A 16024-nucleotide genomic window follows, 5' to 3' on the forward strand; every position below is an offset into this window, starting at 1 on the left:
GGGGGTTGGAATCCTTCAGGGTCACTGACTAGCCATCCCAACAGCAGGGGTGAAAGAGATTTCGCCTGGCTCTCAGCTAGGGATAAATCACTGAGCAACTCAACCATGGAAGTGTTTTGGGTGCGTCCGAGTTCCCTGGCATCAGGAGCTATGCCAGAGCACAAGCGGTAAAAAGCCTTTTAGGGTGGAGGGGTGGTAAAATGCTGCTTCCAGACTTCCAATTGCCTATTCCTGTTCTAAATGGTCAGTTGATACACCGCCCACCTCAGAGTGCAGGAAGACCAGAAGCAGAAACCTTTTGTCAGTTAACTCTTGTTTTGTTTTGTTTTTTATTTATGTACCTAAACCTAGATTGGTTATACAGTGGTACCTCGGGTTAAGAACTTAATTCGTTCTGGCGGTCTGTTCTTAACCTGAAACTGTTCTTAACCTGAAGCCCCACTTTAGCTAATGGGGCCTCCAGCTGCCGTCGCATGATTTCTGTTCTCATCCTGAAGCAAAGTTCTTAACCTGAGGTAATATTTTTGGGTTAGCAGAGTCTGTAACCTGAAGCGTCTGTAACCTGAAGCGTATGTAACCCGAGGTACCATTGTGTGTGTGTGTGTGTGTGTGTATATATATAATTCTGTGTTTGTCTAATGGTTCATTTTTGCCATTTTTGAATTTACTGACATGCTCTGTATTCTGTATAAAGGCAAACCTCGGTGCCCAAATGCCTCTGTTTTGGAACGTTCCGGCTTCCAAACGCCAAAAACCCGGAAGTAACTGCTCCGGTTTTCAAAACGATTTTCAGAGGCTGAAAGGCTTCCGAGCCACCCCACCCCCCATTGACTTTGCAGCCAGCCCAATGATCCTTGGTTTTCGAACTTTTCGGAAGCCGAACGGTCTTCCGGAATGGATTGAGTTTGAAAACCGAGGTTCCACTGTAGTCGTTTTGCTTTGGGCCCCGCTCCTTGTGGAAAAGCAGCACGTAAGTAAACCCAGTCACTCAAGCAATGCCCTGGATTTGGTTCTGAGAGAGGCGAAACGCAGCTGGGTTGACCCTTCTTGCACCTCGCATCTCCGTGCCTGCTCTACCTCCTGCCAATTCCCCCACTTCCTTCTACTCAGAGTTCACCACCAAAAGCTTTTGCATGTAGGAGTTGAGCCATTTCTGCCTCTCCATGGCTGTCAGCATCTTGCTTTTCTCCCTGAAGGCGGCATCATCCGCTAGCACAATACTTCGCTTCCTGCCCCAACCTGGAACCCAGCTGGCTTGGTACAGCGCCACCTTCTGGCCCCTAGGAGACGGAGCTTCCTGTCTCGCTGGGCCCCACGGGCGGGACTTCCTGTTTTGCCCTTCATCTTCACTGTCCTCAGCCCAGGGGGCTGTGACATCTGAGGACATCCACTTGAGCATCCAGTCATGCAAGGTGGTGGATGGGATGCTGAGGCTCCAGGGAACAAGGGCTCCTTTGAGGTCAACGCTGCCCCCTGGTGGAGAATACTGGGACACTTCACGTCTCCAGAGCCTGCTGAGAGAGAAAGTATAGGAAACCTGAGTGTTAAGTTGTGGGTGAACATATCAGATGACACAGTGATTCTTCAAACAGCTCTTGCTTATTCACAGGCCAGAACAGAACTGAACTGAAGGGTTCAGCCAGCCTGCTTATACAGAGCTCCACTAGAACGCAACAGTAACCATTTTCTGTAACTAGCCAATCACTGAACATCACTTTCGATCCCTTATTTGCATATGTGGACCTGAACTATCTGCAGTATCCCCCTGCTGGCCCAGGGTGAGAACTTCAGTACATAACACTGAGTTCTCCAGAGGAGGGATCAAGTAGATTGGAACCGAGGAGTCCCAATATTGCCTTCTGAAGGAAGCACAGCACAAGTACGGATCCTCCTAAGGTTGCCCACACAATAAGCAATCTTCAGAAAGCCACCCGTGTTAGCCTGTTGCAACAAAAACAAGCCTTTAGGTGCTTTAATAAAGACTAGATATATTTAGGCTGTGTATACAAAATACATTTACAGCGCACCCACCCAAAGAGTCCCGGCAGCTGCAGTTCATCCCTCACACAGCTACAATTCCCAGCACCCATCACAAACTACAGTTTTTTGACGAGAGGGGAGTTGGGTGCTTTTAACTCCTGCTGTCCCTGACCATTGGCCATGCTGGCTGGCGCTGAAGGGAGCTGCATTGCTTCAAAGGTGAGCTCTGCGGGTTCCCCAATCCTGCGCTAGGAATTTGATATACTGTAACCTGGCGGCTGTTAGTTGGTGGGACATACTGGAAGCTTAATTAATAGGCAGGAAGTAGAGTAAGAAACCCATAGTCTCAAGCCTGCTGGAAGACACCTAGGAGCCACCTCCACCAGTAAGGTCCCTTGCGGGGAGAGCTCAGATTCTGGGGTGTGTGTTGCTGGCTCAGTGTCTGCCTTCAGCATTCTGTCCTTGCCAGGCAGATGCCTCCAGGATGCTCTCAAGAAGGGCAAGGAGGGGACAGGCATCCCTGCTATTAATTCCCTGTTCTGTTCAACTGTTCAACTAGACATTTGATAGACTTTGGGCCCCTCCAAGCATCTGTTTTATTGTGCATTCTCACTGAAATACAGTCATACCTCATGTTACGTTTGCTTCATGTTACGTTCTTTCAGGTTACGTCCTGCGGCGACCTGGAAGTACCGGAAAAGGTTACTTCCGGGTTTCGCCGCTTGCGCATGCACAGAAGTACTAAATTGTGCTTCGTGCAGCGCACAAGCAGCAAATCACGCCGCCCACCTGTGCAGATATGGCGCTTCAGGTTGCTCTCTTTTCAAGTTGCGAACGGGCCTCCGGAATGGATCCCGTTCGCAAGCAGAGGTACCACTGTACTCATGAGGCAGTAAGGTTGGCCATGCGCAGTTCTGCTTTCCATTCAGTTTGTGCCTGCAAAAGTTTTGGGGCGGTCATATACTGCTTTGTCTACAATCAGTAATAATCCCATAACCTGTTGCTGGGATCCCATAACTTTCTTTACCCCAAACATACTGGTTTATTTTTGTCCCGCTTTTGTCGTGCTTTAGCCCCTCTGGAAAGCAATAATGTCGTAGCATCGAGGAAGCGTTGCAGAATGACAAATAAAGCGTGAAGAGGAAACCCACTACTGATACATTATGATTGTGTCAGGAACATATTGCAGAATACACCTGCAATAAAACACCAGTCTGAAGAGGCCCCTGTTCTCTGTGCCTTTTTCAGGTCTCTTCTTCAAAACCATCATTCCCTCCATTACTTATGTCCAGGCTGTGAGTTTCATTGTTTATTTGAACAACAACAACAACAACAACAAAAGCACCGCCTCTGCAGAAGAGGGAGCTATTGTGGACTCAAGTCTGTTATGGACTCAAGGAAACTGCAAAGTTTGCACAAGTCCGAAAACTACAGACCTAAGGAGAAGGGAACCTCAAAAACAGCCCAAGGACTGAGTGTACTCAGTGTGGCTACGAAATACTGAGAAGCAGCTGAGGATGGGAAATGAAAATATGGGGTGGTGGTGGTGGAGAAGATGGCTTCGAATCTTGAACAGAAGCACTCCACAAACACTGCAACATTTTGTTGCAGGCCCCATTCCATTCCATTGGAATCCATGTTGAAGAATTCCATGAGCAAATTACGGACAAAAATGGTGGAGCTAGTCCTTAAATCAGTAATAGAATTGGGGATTATTTGAGCTCTTCTTCCAGACAACCTGTTTGTTCATCCTGGTTTGTCTGGAGGGAGATTGGACAACCTTGACTATGAACCTTCATTCTGAATTGTTTGCGGGTTCGTCACATGGCAGTTGTGTCAATGCAAGTGCCGCCCCCCCCCCTTCCCGGTGCATTTTCCTGCCACTTTCCTTACTGCAAAACGGGGGTTTGTTGCGCAAGGACTCCCAATCAACTGTAATTGTGAGACACGAGTCTGCGGGTATGTGAGTGAATTTCACCTGAGAATAGCGACAAATCTTTCCAACTCTAGAACCTCTCATTATACTTTGAAACAAAGCCCCTGCTCCATTCACATTCTGCTTAACCCTTCCCAGCCCAGCCCCTCTTTCCCCTCTCCTGAAACTGCAAACTTCTCCCTTTGCACCTTCTTGCTGCCTCTTCTCCCCCAAAAAGGATAAAGAGTCAGTATTAATGTCTTCTTTCCCCATCCTGGCTTCTTTTGGAAGAGAAAGAAGCAACCAGCAGTTGAAAAAGTGAGAGAGGAGGTTCCCAAAAAGGCAACAAAATGTACCCCCCCCCCCTATTTATTCCACTACCTATATTGGGATAGTCAACTTGGTTCCACCAAGATGTTGTCCAACTACAACTCCCATCATCCCTGATCATCGCTCACATTGACTGGGGCTGATGGGACGATGCTACACTGGCTGCACCTGGACGGCACTGTGTTGGCTGCCTCTGATCAACACATTCTTAAAAACTATTTTGGGTGAAGAACTTTCTCCTTTCCTTTCCCAATCCCCTTCTCTGCCACATACCTCTTTTGCAAGAATTTGGTCATGTAACTAAACTTTAAATGCACACACACACACACACACACTTGCCCATTTGTGTCCACTGTAAATCTGGTTCAGATGGAAAATGGCTCACATGGTTTTTAGCAGATCTAGAATGACTGATGGAAAAGGTGGTCAGGGGAAAACCCCCACACAAAGAAAAACCCCTTCAACTTACCTGCCTGAGTTGTGCACCACAGCCCCTGAAGACAGCAGCAAGCAAGAACTGAGAATGACTAAGGTGGCCCTGGGACTTTTGCAGGCTCCAAACGCTGCTTCCATGGCTCCTGAGGCTAGGAGGGAAAGACAGGGAAAGGGATTGGTGTGTGAAAAGGGCAACACCGGCAGGCTCCCACCCCTGGATTCCTTACCTATGTATGTTGGTGCCACAGTACAGGGGTTCTTGTATCCCAGTCCTCTGTTTCCTGCCTCCAGCAATCTCCCTCTGGTGAATTTATACCCCTCTGCCTCTGCTTGTGACATCAGCACAGAGGGCAAGTGGAGGCGTCCAGGGTCCAGATCAATGGGAAGACGATGCTTTGAGGCGGGAAAAGATGGAATGGATCAGATTGGAATGGGTTGCCCCCGGGTCACTCTAATAAAAGAAAATAATAAGGCACAGCAAGGAATGGGGTCAGAATATGGACTGTGGAGGGGGAAATTATGAGATAATTGTGTGTGTGTGTGAGGGGGGGGGTTAAAGTTTGACTGAGAGAAATAAAGGACGGGTGATTAAAGATGATGGAACTAAACAGAAGGATGGAAAGGTATTGTGGGGGATAGTGGGGAGACACTGGTGAGAACACATTGATGTTAAAAGTCCATAGGCACAGACAGAGTGGAATTTTTAGTGCAAAAGAATTGCATGTTTAATATGCATTTGTGGAGAGGGGGGTCCCTCGTCCACACTTCCCTTTGCCTGCAATTTCTTCTGTTTGATCTGGGACTTCTATGCACAGGTTCAAGAGGTTTTCTTTTGTCCCGCTAAAAACTTTTTGGACTTGTGCCTGGAAGTCAAGGAGCAAACGGAAGTGTGTGTATATGGAGATGATGTGAATGTTAACAAGACAGGGAAATTAGGCTGCTTGTGTTCTTCTCATTATCAGAGCAAACGCTATCGGATCCCCTTGACCCCACTTGGAAGGTCTCATTCAGAACCACCGCTAATGAAACCTGCTCCCACACTATGGCGTGACTCACTGCTTGGTTGTCGATGGAGGGTGGGCGGCTGGGTGGTCTCACTTCCCTCCGGGCCTCATTAACACGAGGCTCGCTAATAGGCACACAAACAAGTTGCAGTTGATATGACTGAGGGTAGGGCAAGGAGACGGGCCATTCCGTTGGGCAGTGGAAGAAGTGCATCCTGGGTCACAGCAAGTCTTAAGAAGGGAATGTGCATCAAATTCAAGTTGGAGCACAGGCATGAGCCAAACATGGCCTTTGATATTCGTCATTAGATCCATTTCCATGGTGTTTGCAAGAGGCGGTAGTGCCGCTGTGATACACACACCTGACAAGTGTCCCGGAAAAACTGGGACATCCCATTTTTTATTGCGAGAGAATGGCGGCCATTTTGGGTGCCATGATCTTGCACGATTTCATGCTGTAATCTCCCCCTGAAAAAATGCTTTTTTCCAGGCTTGCAATCTTGTGTGGCACCACAAAACACACGCTTTTGGGTGCTGTGTCTGAAAAAAGCATTTGGGGGGGGGGGCTGTTACAGTGTGAAATCGTGCAGCGATCACATGGTCACTGTCCTCTTGTGACAAAAAATGGGAAGATGGTGTCCCAATTTTTGCTGTTCGGATGTTGGAAGGTATGTACATATTCATTGAGGTCTGCTCCACCAGCCTGGTTGAAAGCAATTGCTGTTTGGGGTTCCTCTTCCAGGACTGTCTCCATCACCAGCAATTCTACTTGGCTGCATCTGAGGGAGAGGAAAGACCTACTTCATCAGTCAGGCTAGATGAAGCCTTCTCCAGAAGTGTCCTCTCAAAGGGAATTCCACCTCAGTGGCGTAGCGTGGGGGGTGCAGGGGGTGCCGGCCGCACCGGGCGCAACATCTGGGGGGGGGCGCTCACACTCACAGCTCTCTGCCCCTACCTGGCTCCACGGGTTAGGGGGCGCAAATTACTTGCCTTGCCCCGGGTGCTGACAACCCACGCTACGCCACTGTTCCACCTGGCTTCCCCCTATGGGCCTAGCTGAAACCAACTGCCATTTGGCTTCTCCTCTCCCAAAATAGCTTCAGTCAGCAGCCATCCAACCGGGATTGTTTAATAACAGGCTACCAGAAGGAAAGGAGAAGGAAGATGGACACACCATGCTTCTAAAGCACCTGACTTCCCCCAAATAATCCTAGGTACCTCAGTTTACTCTTCACAAAGCTGCAATTCCCAGAACCCTTAACAAACTAAAGTTCCCAGGATTCTTTGTATTGTAAAAGAGCAAGGCCTAAAATGGCAAAGTTCTTCCCACCGAGAAGAACTTTGATTTTAGCAAGCCTGCTGAATTGCCAGACTGGAAGCAGCGGTTCTATATATGCTCCTCAATTTACCAGTATGCCATGGGTCCACAAGCAGAACTCATATTTCAAACCTTTGCATTTGCTGTGGAAAGAGGCAGGATCTCCTGGTTCTGGGGGAACACAGGGTCTAATATCAGCAGTTTAAATCACAGCTGCTTCCTATCTACAGATATCTTGATATGAGGTACAGTGTTACCTTGGATTACAGACGCTTCAGGTTACATACGCTTCTGGTTACAGACTCCACTAACCCATAAATAGTACCTTGGGTTAAGAACTTTGCTTCAGGATGAGAACAGAAATCGTGCTCCGGCGGCAGCGGGAGGCCCCATTAGCTAAAGTGGTGCTTCAGGTTAAGAACAGTTTCAGGTTAAGAATGGACCTCCGGAACCAATTAAATACTTAACCCGAGGTACCACTGTATATCTGGACCAGGCTGCTGAGAACATGGGACCATACATTTAAAAGGCCCTGGTGGATTAAGAGAGGAGAAGGTGTGGGGAAGAGCAGACTCTGGGTTTTGTCAGTGAATATCTTAATCAGACATTCAGATGCCGACTTTGCTGGAGGGAACACAACGAGGCGTTGTCGTCGCTGAAGTTATCAATAGCGCCTCAGCTGCCAGCACTGACCCCAATGCGGCTAATTGGGCATTGGGATCAGAGACGCAGAGCCAGATGCTCAATTGCTTTCATAAATTAACGGAGCTGGGCACCCACCCCCGGGTGCACAGGCCTCTCAGGATGTGCGGGCTTCTCAGACGTAGCCAGTGCTCTCAGAGGTGGCACTTGACTTTAATCCCAACACAAACAAACAAACAGAAAGAAATGGAAGCCTCAGCCTGTAGAGATAAGGGGGTCTAAACCAGGGGTCAGCAAACTTTTTCTGCAGGGGGCCGGTCCACTGTCCCTCAGACCCTGTGGGAGGGGAGCAGACTATATTGTGAGGAAGAAAAAAATGAATGAATTCCTATGCCACACAAATAACCCAGAGGTGCATTTTAAATAAAAGCACACATTCTACTCATATAAAAACACACTGATTCCAAGACCATCCATGGGCTGGATTTAGAAGGCGATTGAGCTGGATCCGGCCCCCGGGCCTTAGTTTGCCTACCCGTGGTCTAAACATTCCAGTATAAAAGCAACACAGGCCTTTCGCAGATGTGAAGCAGATGCTGGCAACTAGATTGGTGTGAGTTTTGCGCAAGAGATGTTTGCCTGAGCTTGAGAAGGGTTCAGTCATGGGCAGGGAGATCGCCCATGCAATGCCCTGAGGTGGGGATGGGGTGGGCTTTTTATTTTGCTGCCTGACTGAGGCAAAAGAGCCAATGCCCACCCCACAAGTCAGGCTATGGTGGTTGTCTCCTGCCTGCACAGCTGAAGGCAGTGATGTTTCTGAATCTCTGTTGCTGGAAACCACAGGGGGAGGAAAGAAGGCTCTAGTGGTCCTTTCTGAGAGTTCCCCCCAGGGATCTGTTTGGCCTCTGTGAGTACAGGATGCTGGACTAGATGGGCCATTGGCCTGATCCGGCAGCCTCATCCTTTGTTCTCATGATGTGTATAGCACCTAAGGTTGGCTAAGTTGTTATTGATGCCCAAGGCAGACAACCCTGCAAATGTACTGTATTTACTTGGCAGCAGGGATGGGGGAGAAATTTGATTCGGTTAACATTTGAAGGGGAACCTACGTAACCGGCTCTTTCTGAAATGATACGGGATTTGTTAAGTTGTGGGTTGTTGACACAGCAGACGACACAGCAATTTCTCCAAAGCAGCTCTTTATTTGTAAGTTGGAACAGAACTGAACTGAAGGCCTCAGTCAGCCTGCTTATATAGAGCTCCAGTACCTTGTTACTGTAACAACTTTCTAAAACTATCCAATCACTGAAAGTCACTTTTGATTCTTCATTTGCATACAAACTATCCAATCACTGAACATCACTTTCGATCCTTCATTTGCATAACTATCTACAGTATCCCCCTGCTGGCCCAGAGTGAGAACTTCAGTACATAACAGGATTCAAAATGCCATCCTTTGAAAACTGTGCTTGTAACTCAGTTCTCCAACCAAGTAATATGCACAAAAAAGAGAGAGGGTAAGGTGTGCTTAGAAATCAATATATTAGGCAAAAATTCACACAAACACATTTCTATTAGGAGCAGTAGGCAGGTCGGAGCCAAAGAACAGTTGAGAGGCGGGAGTCCGGGTAGTATAAGGAAACAGGGTAATGCTGATAAGTTTTAAAGAGAACTTAAACAAAATGCGAACTTGATGCGCAGAACTGAATTTAAGACTGGGAAAATGAGTAAACAGAAATGGACAAATTCACCCATCCCTGCTTGGCAGCAAAAATGCAGTGGATTGTATTCAACATCAGTCATCGAACAGGCCCATTGAAATTAATGGCCACAGCTAATTTAGGCCCAATCATTTCAACACATCTAGAATTCAGCTGGATACAATCCAGTAAGAATAAATTAAATAAATAACAATTTGCTACCCTTTCATAACACCAAAGATTCAGCCGCCTCACTCTGTCCTATGGTTGGGCTGGCCACGCCTGCAATTCATCTGGAGAACTATCCGCACTGTTTTTACACAAGTTACATAAGGGTAGGAGGTGGACAGAACACAGAGAGCAAGACTAAGACCATATGTATTGGGGTTGGAAGAAATGCTGTTGAATTCAGTGAAACTTCTGCATGAACAACTTTAGGGTAGGGATTTCCTGCAAGCTTTGTTGGGGAGACGCAACAGGCCTTACCTGGCTGGCATCTAAATTTGTTGCCACTTTCCAGGGCAAGAGAAAAACATTTTTATTCATCAAGGCATTTTAATTCAGCGTATGTGTGTGTTTTATTGCTGCTGCTTTTCACATTTGTTTGAACTTACTTTTTGTTAACCTAACATTGATTTTTATCCAGGCGGTTTTTATTTCCTGCTCTGCTGTTTATAGATTTGGCAGGTTGTTGGTTTTTTTTAAGTGCATGTGATTTGATTTTGTGGCATTTATAATTCCATCCCCCTCCCCATAAGCCACGTGGAACATGCTCGAAGGACACAGGGTATTCATTTATCAACCAAAAAAGAAAGAAAAGAACAGAACAGACTGAAATCTTGTGCTCAGTTACCAGAGAGTAAGTCTTCTTGAGTTTAACAGGACTTACTTCTGAGTAGAGATGTCTAGGATTGTCCTAGAAATATTTTTAGGTGAGATGCATTTACACACACAGCCAATTGAGGTTGCACAATGAAAGCTGATTCGGCTTTCTGCATTGAGTTAAGGGTGCTGAGAGAAGTTAGGAGACGCCAATTCTCCTCACAGAGCTGCTGTTCATGGAGTGGCTCACAGTGAATCCCTGTTCACAGGGAAATCTGTGAACTGTAGCTGGGGTGTGTGTGTTGTGGGGTGACTCCTGACAACCCTCAGCACCCTTCACAAACTCCTGCTCCCAGAATTCTTTGTGGAAGAGGCTGTGACTGTTTAAAGTGGTATCACAGTTCTTTAAATGTTAGGAGCTCATGTGGCCTGAGTCTTTTCCCCTTTAAATATCCCTCTCTGCTCCTTCCCCTCTAGTTCAGATCAGTTGTAGGTTCGGGAAAGCAATCTTTATAGCCTTTTTGGAGGGTTTCCTTTATCCTGTTTCAAAGATGAAGGGGGCAATGTTATTGTTTGGCATAAACCTTCTGCTATATGGCGGATCTGCTTCTCTGCTGGTACTAGGTGAGTGACTCAGGCTACAACCATACTTAAAGGTAAAGGGACCCCTGACCATTAGGTCCAGTCGTGGCCGACTCTGGGGTTGACTAAGCCGCTTCTGGAGAACCAGAGCAGCGCACGGAAACGCCGTTTACCTTCCCGCCGGAGCTGTACCTATTTATCTACTTGCACTTTGACGTGCTAGGTTGGCAGGAGCAACCTTCAGGTATACTGGGCCGTTTAGGGCTTTAACCTTGAAATGAAAACCACAGGAGATGAATTCTGGAAAGCAGAAGGAGCTTATGCTCATTGGACGAAGGATGCTGGGATTCTGTCCCTCTGGGAATTTGGGGTGGGGGGCATAAGGAGGCAATACAGTCAGCTGAGAGCAGCGTAATATAGAAGCTATAACTTCCAAGCACCGTGTCGTCCTTTTCCTCAATTGCTTTCCCATCTGCCTGTATCTGTTCCCTTTCCCTCCCTCCTCCTTTACTCATTAGATTACCCTGTTTCCTTATACTACCCGGACTCCCGCCTCTCAACCGTTCTTTGGCTCCGACCTGCCTACTGCCTGTATGAACAGTGGACCAGAGAGGACTTGGATCCTAGCCAGGCCTCCCGGGAGACAGCTACCATAGAGGTGGAAGTGAAACCAGAAGGTAATGGAAGTGGTGAGCAGGTAGAATAAAGCAAAAAGTTGCTCAAGAGTTTTGTTGATAAGTTGGCACTTCAAAAAATTCTCCTTCCAGTGGTGTTTTGGAAAGCGCAACATCCCTGACTTGTACAGAAACTGTGGTGCTCCATTCCATATAATCCTGAAAGTAATTAGTCCTTTGTTTGCCTCTCTCTATCATTTCCACCTTCTCTAGGAAGAAGCTGGAGGGAAGGTTGGATCAGTAAACATTGAGAACATGGACTAATAGTTGGGGAGATGGGGGTTGAGATCCCCTCTCCATGAAGCTCACTGGCTCAACCTGATCTACCTTATAGGGTTATTGTAAGGGGGTATATTATCTCTTTCCAAATGTACATAATAAAACCACCTGTCTGGAGAGGCTTGCCATATTGCTGCTGGGGCTGGCCCTACTGTTGGGCAGTTGGCAGATGCTACACTGTATATCAACATCTACCACTAAGTAATTTGAATCTCCCTCCTCTCCTGGGTTCTTTAAGAGATAATAGATCAGATTGTTCTTTTTCCTTCCAGGACACAACCACACTTATAAGATTGGTAGGAAGTTCCCTATACCCTATTGTGGCCCAATGACAGAGGAGCCTTTGATCACAAAAGACCTTGCTTATGAGGTGGGTCCCACCTTAGTTTGCCTCCATGAAAACTGCACGAAAGCAGTCCTTCCTGGGCGAGGGTACAGGTGAGAAGTTTATTTGGTCTCATTGGGTAAATATCTTATTTACAGAGGAATGGTGTCATCTGGGTCTCGGTTGCATGCCTTGCCCTCCATGAATTTGTCTAATCCTACTTCCTGAGGGAGCGAGGGAAAGAATGCGCAATAAACAATGCCTGTTGTATAACCTCCCTACAAACTTTGTGCAAACAAATCAGGACGAATGCCTAATAAACAGGTCATCTGGAAGCAACCAATATCTATCCTGCTCAGAGTTCCTCAGGAGAAATAATAATAATAATAATAATAATAATAATAATAATAATAATAATAATAATATATTGTTTATACCCCACCCATCTGGCTGGGTTTCCCCAGCCACTCTGGGCAGCTTCCAACAGAATATTAAAATACAATAGTCTATTAAACATTAAAAGCTTCCCTAAACAGGGCTGCCTTCAGATGTCTTCTAAAAGTCTGGTAGTTGTCTTTCTCTTTGACATCTGGTGGGAGCGTGTTTCCGGGTGCCACTACCGAGAAGGTCCTCTGCCTGGTTCCCTGTTACTTGGCTTCTCGCAGGGAGGGAACTGCTAGAAGGCCCTTGGCGCTGGACCTCAGTGTCCGGGCAGAATGATTGGGGTGGAGACACTCCTTCAGGTATACTGGGCTGAGGACGTTTAGGGCTTTAAAGGTCAGCACCAGTACCAAGAGAAGGGTAATAATCTGAAAAACCTCTGGGGGAAAAGTGGGCTTTATGTGTGTGTCCCATAAAGCATTAACCACGTCATGCCCAAATCTGTTTTTCTTGCCCTTCCCACTTTGGACAGTGCCCGGTACCTTCTCTACAATCAAATCCAGACCCTCCTTGCTGCAACCAACTGGTCCCGGCCTTTCCACACACGAGGTGACATGCGGGGCAGAGGGGTGGTGGTGGTACAAGGGGAACTACAGCTTTCAGGCATCTTGGTAGTCCAGGTTCAAGATTTATAGAGGAGTTTTTTTGGGGGGGAGGGGGGATAGAGGACTGGAGAGAGCCTTCCTTCCTAGAAGAACAGTGGTGAAACCTGTGATCCTCCAGAGATACTGCTGCACTACATTTCCCATCATCCCTGACCATTGGCTGTGTTAGCTGGGGATGATGGGAGTTGGAGTCCTGCATTGTCTGGAGGTCCACAGGTCCCCCACCCCTTCTTTAGAGTGAGACCAACTTCCTACATTTGTCTTCCAACAGGCGTTTGAGAAACGGAGTGGTGTAACGGTTAGAAGGCTGGACTTCAGAGTCCTGGATTCAAATCCTAGTTAGCCATAGAGGTTACTGTGTGACCTGCTTGGGCTAGCTACTCTTGGCTGCCGGCTTGTTGTTAGGATAAAATGCAGAGAAAGGGGAACCCAGAGTTCTTTGGGGGAAGAGAAAGTGTGAAGCAATTTAAGGAAGCTCTTTTCTTTGAGTGCCTGCTGAGCAACACCTTGTTTCCAAAATATATTAAAAGCACATGATTTTGGCTTTAGTGCAATCCCCAGAACATGACCCCCGTGCATATTATGGGCTAACTACATATACTAAATGTGTCTTGTCTCTTTTCCCTTTCCTTCCACGGTAGGTCTACCTATCAGTTTCCGTTCCATGGATGTTGCATTCGGAGGCCTCTCAGGAGGACTGGTGGCTGTCATAGTCCTGCTAAGCATCACTGTGTTCCTACTTTTGGGGGCTGCTTGGTTAATCGTGGCTGGGTGGCAACAGTGATATTCCCCAACTTTGTGGACCGGAAGCACTTAATGATGGAATCCTGGCCCAGTGTAGGATTCCAAGACCTGCCCATATTCCAGTGCATTCAACGTTCTTATTGAAGCCTAATAAACATGCCTTACTTTTCGATCTTCTAGCTCTTCTCTGGATTGAGTGTTTTTGCTGGGGGTGACAACTCACAACTGTGCTGGGTGAGGCTGATGGAGACCAACATCATCTCAAGACCCCCAACTCTTGAAGTCTAAGAGTAGGTCAGACTCAGGATTCAACAGCTTCACATTGTTAAACTTACCCCACCTCTCCCAGCACTGTGAAGTTCCTGGGTTTCATTTCCTTTGGCAGGGGATCTCTGGGAGCTTGTGGAGTTTTGTAATGTTTACAGATATACAGGTTGAACGTAGGTGGTGGAAGTAAAAGGTAAAAAGGTAAAGGACCCCTGGACAGTTAAGTCCAGTCAAAGGCGACTCTGGGGTTGTGGTGCTCATCTCGCTTCAGGCCGAGGGAACCGGCATTTGTCCACAGACAGCTTTCTGGGTCATGTGGCCAGCATGACTAAACCACTTCTGGCACAACGGAACACCGTGACGGAAGCCAGAGCGCACGAAAACACTGTTTACCTTCCCGCTGCAGCAATACCTACTTGCACTGGTGTGCTTTCAAACTGCTAGGTTGGCAGAACCTGGGGCAGAGCACTGGGAGCTCACCACCACTCAGATTCGAACTGCTGACCTTCTGATCGGCAAGCCCAAGAGGCTCAGTGTTTTAGACCACAGCGCCACCCGCGTCCCTAGGTGGTGGAAGTACCACTTTAACAACTCCCAACAGACAACCATATCCACCTTCCCACATCAAATCTCTGGAGTGAAGTAGTTCAGTGTTCCCTGATGCTGCTACTTGCAGAACCACCCGAAACCAGCACTGATTTTTATGGGTGTGTTCACATTACCACCCTAGAGCACAGTGAAGTTGTGGTCCATCTCACAGCTCTTCCTCCTGCGACTTCCCATCAGCTGTTCATATCAGCACTGTCAATTTGGCAGGCTGGGACGTCCTTATGCATGATTTTCACACCTTGGCTAGATAGGAATTGAAAAGAGCTCAAGGACTCCCATGGATGTGAAGCTGGTTTGAGAAACAACACCTCAGACAATACTATATTATTACAAAGTACAGGATACATATGCGTTTTGGATAACACTGTGTGAACACGGGTTAGAAACCCAAAACTGGAAATGGTGTGAGGGCACAGTAAATGGGAGTGGGAACATAACCTGTGCCTTTCTAAAAACAAAACAAAACACTACTATTTGTTTATTTTCATAGGTACACAGGTTCCCTCCCAGTGGTCACTAGTTTGTGGAAGGGATTGAAGTGCATACCATGAAATTTAGGTTTGCACAATTAAAATGTATTAAAAGTACTCTGTCCCCCACAACAAATCATTAAAAGAAAGAAAGAAGACAACACAATTTGGGGGGTGGAGAGGAGCCCGGTGCAACAAAGTTCAAGATAGCATTGACCTATGTATTTTGTTATTAACTTTATAGAGATAAGTCAGTGCTAGGATAAGGCTGTAAATAATAAATTACAAGATTTGATATGTGATATATATATAGCACATCATATGATTATGTATTATATACGTACATATATGCCGATGTGGTATATTGCAGACAATTCTCAATTTTCGATTTGCCTGAAAGACTGCACAAATTTTGTCTTCTTCTAAATAGAGTTTTAAGGATAGAGGACGATATGCTATGCAGCGGAAAATGGTTATTAGCAGACTCCATGAAGGGGAGGAAGGAAGTCCGAGAATTCTGAGAATTCTACACTTTTTGATTCTATTTTATGTGTGAATGTAAGATTAAATGGTAAAACCAATAAAAACGTATTACAAAATTTCGACTTCTTCCCTCTTTTTTTTTAAAAAAGGAATCAATTTCCCCTTGCTTTCAAAATGTGGGTGTGCGTTTCTAAATCTTCATTTCTGAATAAGGGAGGCACAACATTAGAGCTAACATTTGACCCTCCAGACTGAACTCTGACAGCTGCTACTTCCAGCCCTTCATAAAAGGGATGCAGCGTTTGCTACAACCGTGTTGCTAAGTTGGCCTCTCCTGGGGCTTGTGTTTTGTTAGCTGTTTCTATCCCTTGTGGGGAGTGAAGATGTTTCGGGTGGGGC

At 46.7% G+C, this 16024-nt stretch overlaps 2 protein-coding genes across 4 annotated transcripts; one reads left to right on the forward strand and one right to left on the reverse strand.

Annotated features, from left to right (window-relative positions):
- Nucleotides 1–825: 825 nt before the first annotated feature.
- PTH2 (parathyroid hormone 2) lies at nucleotides 826–4922 on the reverse strand. The gene is made up of 3 exons (XM_083411563.1): nucleotides 4888–4922; nucleotides 4695–4809; nucleotides 826–1514 (listed from the first exon to the last, which is right to left on the reverse strand). Exons 2-3 carry the CDS (start codon nucleotides 4796–4798, stop codon nucleotides 1103–1105), a joined length of 516 nt encoding a protein of 171 aa, XP_083267689.1. The 5' UTR covers nucleotides 4799–4809; nucleotides 4888–4922; the 3' UTR covers nucleotides 826–1102.
- LOC310663572 (uncharacterized protein) lies at nucleotides 1352–13975 on the forward strand. 3 transcript variants are annotated; one of them, XM_083411562.1, is made up of 5 exons: nucleotides 1352–1412; nucleotides 11247–11405; nucleotides 11954–12119; nucleotides 12920–12996; nucleotides 13694–13975. In XM_083411562.1, the coding sequence occupies exons 1-5, from the start codon at nucleotides 1406–1408 to the stop codon at nucleotides 13834–13836; spliced, it is 552 nt and encodes a 183-aa protein (XP_083267688.1). In that variant the 5' UTR covers nucleotides 1352–1405; the 3' UTR covers nucleotides 13837–13975. The 3 variants fall into 3 exon arrangements, 2 of the variants coding, with proteins under 2 accessions (XP_083267688.1, XP_083267687.1); XR_014504534.1 differs by lacking the exon at nucleotides 1352–1412 and adding an exon at nucleotides 10570–10802; XM_083411561.1 differs by lacking the exon at nucleotides 1352–1412 and adding an exon at nucleotides 10570–10770.
- The last annotated feature ends 2049 nt before the right edge of the window (nucleotides 13976–16024 follow it).

This window comes from Podarcis tiliguerta (genome assembly GCF_965153285.1).
Source record: "Podarcis tiliguerta genome assembly, chromosome: 13".
Taxonomy (NCBI): domain Eukaryota; kingdom Metazoa; phylum Chordata; class Lepidosauria; order Squamata; family Lacertidae; genus Podarcis; species Podarcis tiliguerta.